This window comes from Kogia breviceps, chromosome 3 (genome assembly GCF_026419965.1).
Source record: "Kogia breviceps isolate mKogBre1 chromosome 3, mKogBre1 haplotype 1, whole genome shotgun sequence".
Lineage (NCBI taxonomy): Eukaryota > Metazoa > Chordata > Mammalia > Artiodactyla > Physeteridae > Kogia > Kogia breviceps.
In genome coordinates, this window is record NC_081312.1 from 187,583,931 (window position 1) to 187,591,778 (window position 7,848).

The 7,848-nt window shown below is 52.3% G+C and overlaps 1 protein-coding gene across 2 annotated transcripts; it reads right to left on the reverse strand.

Moving 5' to 3' along the window:
- Positions 1 to 527: 527 nt before the first annotated feature.
- On the reverse strand, positions 528 to 6,140 carry BAMBI (BMP and activin membrane bound inhibitor). Of its 2 annotated transcripts, none has more exons than XM_059058694.2 (3): positions 5,745 to 6,140; positions 2,229 to 2,516; positions 528 to 1,800 (listed from the first exon to the last, which is right to left on the reverse strand). In XM_059058694.2, the coding sequence occupies exons 1-3, from the start codon at positions 5,818 to 5,820 to the stop codon at positions 1,382 to 1,384; spliced, it is 783 nt and encodes a 260-aa protein (XP_058914677.1). In that variant the 5' UTR covers positions 5,821 to 6,140; the 3' UTR covers positions 528 to 1,381. The 2 variants fall into 2 exon arrangements, with proteins under 2 accessions (XP_058914677.1, XP_058914678.1); XM_059058695.2 differs by lacking the exon at positions 5,745 to 6,140 and adding an exon at positions 2,612 to 5,131.
- Between the last annotated feature and the right edge of the window lie 1,708 nt (positions 6,141 to 7,848).

Below are 7,848 nucleotides of genomic sequence, written 5' to 3' on the forward strand. Positions count from 1 at the left end.
ATGCAAAAAATCCTTGAACATTCGTAAAAGAAAACCCCACATGTACTCAAATATGCAGGCTATAGGTTAATTTTTAAGCAAAAGTTTCAAATATACAAAAGAACTGAGAAAAGAACCTACAAATTATTCTCACATTTAAGATAACAAAGACCCATCTCGGGGGAAGAAGTAAACAAATGTGGTGGCATGGGTTTAAATTCAGGCTGGGCTATATTGCCGAAGTCCTCCAGGAGTGGAAACACTGTTATATAGTGTGTTAGTGGCTAAAATCAAGTCTATTTGATTATATTAATAAAAGAATCATTTGGGGAGGAAATTGTTATTTAAATCTCGATATATAACGTTCACTCTTGAAAATCTTTCTAAAGATTGAGAAGTAAAAAAATAATAATAACACTGTGTGGAAGGAAGGCTTAAAAACTAGGAACATGGCACAGTCATGTTTGGCTAATTTGGGGTCCAAAGTATTTAATTAGGTTTGAGACAGAATAAACTGATGAATTGAGAAATAAAAGTAGACAGTGACCTACTTTACCAAAAAAAAAGTTTCATTTAGTAAGCTTTTTTTCCTTTTTTGATTGGAGGTAGACACATTTAAAAACATATTCCAGAGCACCTAGATCAAGTTGATAAATACCACTCTTTGCTCAGGCAGCTTCAGAAACTGATCGGTGATATCTGACCCGGTATAAATAAGTTTCTGATTTCTATTAGATGAAAGTTAAAAACCAGCATTATCCTAACAAAAAATTGTGGGTAAGACACTGAACGATGGGCAGTACACTTAGAAATTCTCCACACTGTAAGAAAATGACACACGTGCCATGTCAGAAAAAACAAGATCTCGGTCTTGTTTGAAAAAAAAAATAAAAATAAAAAAGTTAAGCCAAAATCTATAGTTGAGATCCTACTCTGGGCAATGATAGGTCTTCATCTGTATAATTAACATGTAGTTCCTTACCTTTCCTACTTAGTTTTTAATTTATGACAAGACACTGCTAGATTTCAGACAAAACATATATATATATGTATATATATATATATATATTTCAATCTCTATGATAAATCAAGATGTGGGAGCTTCCATAGAGCACACGTCCTTTTATTTAGGTACTCAATTCCTGCTCCCTGTGGATGCAAATAACCCTGGTAACAGTGTACAGAGTCTTCTCTTTGCTTTTTATACTTTTAAAGCAAATAATACATTTTGACTGTATTTAAGTCTGTGCAAATAATCCTTCAGAAGAAATATCCAAGATTCTGTTTGCAGAGGTCATTCTATCCCTCGAAGGTCATGACGCGAGTTTGTTTTTCTTCAGATAAAGTGCTCCCGTCCAGCAGAACTCAAAGGGTCCCAGAAGGCCAGTCCCGTGAGGCCCCGTCATACGAGCTCCAGCTTCCCGCGCCCACTGTACACGCCCCAGTGCACAAGCGACAGGATCCGGTCGTGGCTGAGATCAGCCTGTCTCATCCTGTCGCAGGTCAGACAGCAGTTCTCGTGGCCGCGTGCGGGCACCATGCACTCCAAGTCTAGCTTTGCCGCCGGCCCCTTTCTGGAGTGGGGCCCGTGAAAGCCGTAGTGCAGGCGGGACAGCATCTGCTGCCGCTGGCTCTGCAGCCTGTTGCTCTCACTCCGCAGCATCCTCAAGGCCAACGTAATCAGCAGCACTAAGACCAGCCCCCCCGCGACAGGAACGGCGATCACCGCGGCCCGGAACCACAGCTCTTTGGAGGACGCCAGCTCCTGCACTTTGCTGATGAGGTTCCTGCTCCCACCATGCTGGTACCCGCTCCCTTGTCCTGAAGGAACACAAGCAAAATCATCAAGCCCGCCTGCAGACGTTCGCGAGCAGCCCTCCGTTTTCATCGTGGCACCCCATCAAAGAGAAGCTTACAGTTCAACCAATACTAGAACAGAAATGCTGCCAGTGTGGCAGAGAAGCTTCCAAAAACATTTGTTTACCAACTGTCATTACCGATTAGTAACGGTCTCTTAGTGGCTTCGAAATGTTGGAAAAACAGGCAAAACCCATTATGCAGACAGACATCGAACGCTCACGCAGACGCGAAAGCTACCCAGTAGAGATGCTCCTCTGCACCCAGCCATGCTTCTCCCTCTGCTATAGCCCTAATTACACTAACAACAAAATCAGCAGCAGGCAGGCAAAGTCGTGGCTGTCACAAGCCTAGAGACCGGGCAAGGGTTCGGTCCGAGGGCTTCTGCCTACCTGAGGCCTCCCCCTTGGGAGGGGCAAGGACGTCCTGCAGCCCCCTGTAATTGCACATGTCCTCGTGGCAGCACTCCAGCGTGGGCGCAGTGCTGCCAGAGTGGTTGTGGACCTGTCTGGCCTGGCAGACATCTGCTGTGCTTGCGAGGGAGTCCAGGCAGCCATGCGTGAGAGGGGAATCTGTGTTCTGAGGATCAAGAAGTCTGGAGAAGCAGGCGCTCAGCTCAGATTTACACATATAACCAGTAGCCACGCAGTGGGCGGCATCGCAGTAGCATCTGATTTCACCTGAAAACAAGGGGAAACTGCATCAAACTGCTTCAGAGACCAGATAAGGCATCCACTTAAGCAACTGCTAACCCCTCCATCTCAAAGACACTCACTTTAGAGAATATTCCGCTGAGGGCTTCGAAGGGCAGTCCACGTGGACAGGGAAAGCCCTTTGTGCACACGCCGGTGCTTGAATCCCAAGCCCGGGAAATATCACCTTAGAAATGTATTAACCCACGTAGCAGAGAAAAGTTCAATTTAGGATAAGTTAGCAAATGATGAAAAATAACCCTTTTGTTTCTGAAGCAAAATAATCATCCCCATAATTTCTCCTACCGTAAGGTAAATTACATTATTTACTCATTTAATCCTACCTGACCGTACAACATGAAATGCTTCGCTTTTCGATTCTGTCAGCGTAAGTATTTGATCGCAGCTGCTGAACTGGTTACCACCTCAAAGGGCTGCACCGAGATGTAAGAGCTTTAGCTAACACCTCATAAAGCTACTAACTAGAAACACAGCAATCTAGAAGTTGCTCCGGTCAGGGGGTCTGAAAACGATGAAACTGGGTAGCTATTTGCAACCTCTCTAGAAAAGGCAAACTCTGCCTATAAAGATCTACGCATGCAGGGGAGCTTTCAGTCAGTATATTGTAAAACAGGAACTAGGCAGTTTACAATTAGTGGTTCGCTTGCCAAAGTCAATTTCTTTCAGCCCAAATGGAAAGTCATAAAACTGGGAGCAGGGAGGAGGGGGTAAAACTGCAAGGCTCCCCACCCCACCCCACCCCCCGCCCTCCTCCCGCCCCAGGCTCCCCACTTTTATGTGTAATTCAACATGGGATCTAAAAGGGGAAACATTGAAACTGAAAAGCCTCGGCTGGTTGAATGAAAAATCCTTAAGGAAACCTCAAATTTTTCTACAGGAAGTGATTAAAAGTTTCCTTTACAAAACTTAGTTTGTGAGTTGCAAGTCACAGCGCAAGATCTGAGGCTTCCACGTCAACTTCTCGTTGAAATTATCCGGCTCTGGGAGAGCTCGCTCACACGCTACGTGACCCGGTGGACCGCGGCCATCGTCACCTGCCACGGCTGAAGCTGCTGTGAACTGAACTCGGCTACACACCTCTCCCCAGCTTCCTCATCTGAAGTTCGGCCTGGTTACAGAAACCGCCGCCCTGAAACTGAACACCAACACCAACGGGGCTCGACCGCTTTGCAAACCTCTTGCCAGCCTCGCCTTTCTGTCTCCCTCCTCCCGTGAATGCCTGAGTAAGAGGTCTCATTGAACTAGCCGTCCAAATTCCAGGCCGGCGGGCCCGGACCGAACGCTCAGCTCTCACCAGCACGTGCTAATGCTTCAGGTCTAAAAAACCAGCCGACTACACACAGATCTTCGGCAACCTGAGTGCCACCACGCAAAGCCGGGGGTCTTGCTCCTGTCCTGGTCCTGGGCCCAGGTCCCTTCTCCAGTAAGTAGGACCTTCCAGCCAGAAGCCCGCTTTGCAGGCGTCCTTTACTCCTCTTTGCAAGCTTGCTCGCTCTTTCGCATAAAGCTCACCGGTCTTAAGTGGAGATGACGGCAGACCCGTTAAGTCTGACAATTTCCACACACAGATTGAAGGTAGACATAAAACAGATTAAAAGTCAGTTTTGATCCCAGTCACCTCAGACCCCGTGCAGAAAAAAAGCTGAATCCAAGGAGAATGCTGCTTCAATGTTTACGAGAGCCTATTTGAAAGACTGCGTTTTCAGTGACCTAAAACAGTCTAATAAAATTGACAGGTAACCAGGAAAGCTCTAACAACTTTTTTTCTTTAATTGGAGCCACATTTGAGCAAGTTGAATGGACTTTTGTGTTACTGTATCAAAACTCTATTTCTGCCGTTTCATAAAGTTTCTTCCTGTGGCACGTGGAGGGCCAGGAGGGGACTGGTATTTTGAAACAGGGAACAATGCTCTTCTGTCTGCCCCCCTTTCTAGTTACTGTATGCGGTGATTAAACAAAAATGTCTGCTTCAGTCCGGACGGCTACAGGAGAGACTGCGGGCTTCTTCCAAAGCTTTTGAAGTCCGCAGCAGTCAGAAACCTCTGATCCCCTAATTATATCATTATCAGGCACATAGTTTCGGTATCTGCGACTTATGTCAGCCGCAGTCCGGCCCCGTTCGGCCGGCCTTTGATAGGGCCAGGAGGCTCCCCTCTGCACGCCGCGAGGGCTGTTATTTAGGGTTGATTACAGCCTTCCTTGCTAAGTAAATAAATACTGTAGCACATCATCCTCGCTGGCCTGGCTTATCCTTCAACCTCATGACTGCTACATGGCAATTAGAGGAAAAGGGGGCGCGGGATGCGGGGTGGAAAAAGCTAAAAATGCTTCCTATTTTCTAAAAAGGTATCTGTTCGGAAAAAAAAAAAAAAAAGTATCTGTTCGCAGAGCAAACAGCAGGGAGAGTTCCTGGCGACGGAGGCTGGGGGACCTTGAAACCCAGCGGCAGTTGTTTGGGTTATTTGGACCTAAACGGCGAAAGCCTGCAGGGAAAAAAAGAAACTGACCGCTGCTTTTTTTTTTTTGAGTAGCGTTTATAAAATATGAGGTGAGTGGGAAACACGACCGCTGACAGAGCCCACACCTCCCAACCCCTGAGAAGCAACACAGCCCACACTCCTGCACACACGCACACCCCTCGGACGGCACACACGCTCGCGGGCTCACAAGCACCCTCGATCGGAGACACACAAACACTCACGGACAGAGACACTGAAATACAGAGACACACACTCACGGACAGAGACATTGCAATACAGACACGAACTCGCAGCAGAGACACACTCAAATACAGAGCCGCGCAGACCACCGAGACACACACTCACGACGGAGACGTGCACACGCGGGCACAGGGCGACGGGGGCGGGGTCCGCCGTCCCTCCCGGCCGCCTCCGCCCCACACTCGGGCCCCGCTCCCCGGCTGGAGCGCTCGGAAGTTCACGACGGGCCGACCTGCACAAACACTGACAACTACTCGCCCGCAGGCTGTCACTCCACCTCCGCGCATCGGGCCCGGGACACCCGGGAACGGCCGCGAAGCCACCGCCGCGACATCTAAAGACGAGCAACTTGTCGCGACCTGCGGGTCCCGCGCGGGAGGTCACCTCTCCCGCCGCTAACAAAGCCCTGGCGGTGGGCGCCCCGGGATCCCGCGGCCCTCCCCGGGGAGCGCGCGCCCCGCCGGCTGGCACCAACCTTTGGTGAGCAGCACGGCCATGGCGCAGAGTTCGAGCTGCAGCCAGATGAAGATGTAGCTGGAGTGGCGATCCATGGACGCCCCCCACGGCCGCGGCGCCCCCGCCGGCTCCCGGAGCCGCGGCGCAGCTGCAGCCTACGGCTCCCGGCGCGCGCAGGGCATGGGTGCTGCCCGGGGCGCGGGGCCGGGCCGCGGCCGGAACATGGAGCGCGGCTGGAGGGCGCGCGGGGCAGGGACCGACTCCGCAGGACGCGCTCCTCCGCTCCTCCCGCTCGGCGCGGCGCGGCGGTCGGGGTGGGCGCCCGGCTCCGCTCCCCGCGTTCGGCCGGCCACTCGGCGAAGGCGCGAGCGCCGGAGCGCGTAGACACCCCCTGCCGCGAGCTGCCGCCTGCACCCGCCCGGATCAGGCCGGCTCCTCGCCGTAAATAGCGCCCCGCGCTGGGAGCCGGCCGGCGCCGCCCCGCCCCGCCCCGCCCCGGGCGCGCCGGCGCCGTCCGATTGGCCGCCGGGCTCCAGCCGCTCCTCCCGCAGCCGGGGGGCGGGGCCGGGCGCGGGCTGAGGGCGCTGCCCCGCGGCTCCGAGCGGCGCCGGCGTCTGGGCTGCGGAGGTCGCCGGCCGTCTCCCGCGCTCCCCCTCGCGGAGGCCGCGCGCCCGTGACCTTCGGGAACGGCGGGTTGAGCCGGGCCTCAGGCCCTGCCTCGGGCCCCCGCCTCCGTGACCCTCACCGCGCTGCCTCGGGCCGGCGTGCGCCAGCGCAGGTCTTCCTCGTTCCCCGAAACTCGCGAGTGACCCGCGTGGCCGCCTTCGGACCCCTCCCGCCGCGCGGCGCGCCTCGGGAGCTCGGGGGAGCGGGGGCGGCCCCCAGCGTGAGCCCCGCGGGCCGGCGCGCGCCCGGGAACGGCGTCCGGGCGGCGGGGCCGGAAAGGGGCGCGTTCAGCCCTCCCCCGGCCCCCTCCGCGCGTCCGCCCCGCCGAGTGATCAATAAGGCCCAGACAGACAGGCTGTTGGTCAGCAGGAGCCGCCGAGTTCTCCCGGGTAGACGGGACGAGTAGCCGGCCACAGACACTTAACGAAAATTAGCAAATCCAAAAGCGCCCGGCGCCAGCGAGACGACACTGGCCGAGACTGACACTCAATTAACCACCCCCCCGAACAGTCGCAGGCAAACACACCGGCTGACCCTGCTCAGTACCAGCCCCGCGGGGAGGGCCCTTCTGAGATGCTAATTCACTTACTAGGACTTGGGGGGCGGCCCGCCACAAAGTGCCCAAAGGCGGTCCTGGGAGGGTTGCTGTTGTTTTTCTATTTTTGTGGAGAGGAAAATTCAGTTTGAAACTCTTATCTGAGGGAAGCTCTTTTCTCCCCTCCCCCCCAAACCTGGGGTTAACAAAAGTCAACCATTTGCAAAATTTCCTTTTAGGATCAGCCAACTTTCTGCGACCTGATAAAATGTCAAGGGGTGGGGCGAGGGGGAAAGGCGCATATAATGCTAAGACAGGAGAAGCAGTCAAACCCTTGAGGACTAAAGAATGCAGAAATTAAGACTAAGAAGAAAAATGTATCTATCTCTATATATTTTTTGTATACATATATTTTTTTCTGTGTGTGTGTATATATATATATATACACACACACACATACATATATGTCTCGACTGAAAATCAAGGCCAGCCTTGTAAATTAATGTTGTTGAAAGTCCACAGAGCTGCAGGATGTAGTTAATGAAATTGCCTTTGAAAAATAACGTGTATATGCAGAAAAATAAAATAGTTTCATAAACGGATGTTCTTCCCATTACCTCACTGGAACAACACTGCATCTAAAAGGAGAGGAGCGCCAGCCCAGCAGAAGTTTTAAGAGGCAGTGAAACTGGTTTGGGCACCAGCTAAGCAGCAGCGGGCGTTTCTTAAGTGGGGGGCTGCCCAGCAGGTCCTGAGGGGAGGTTTGGTTGGTACTTCCTGACATGTGAGTATTTGACAAGTTAACAGCTCGAAGGGGTTTATGCAGACAATACTTGTCTTGTAATGACACACTCTCTTTTAACTCTAGAGTCCATTATTAGCCAACAGGAAACTTTTCGAGCATATTCATCCAACTATTTTG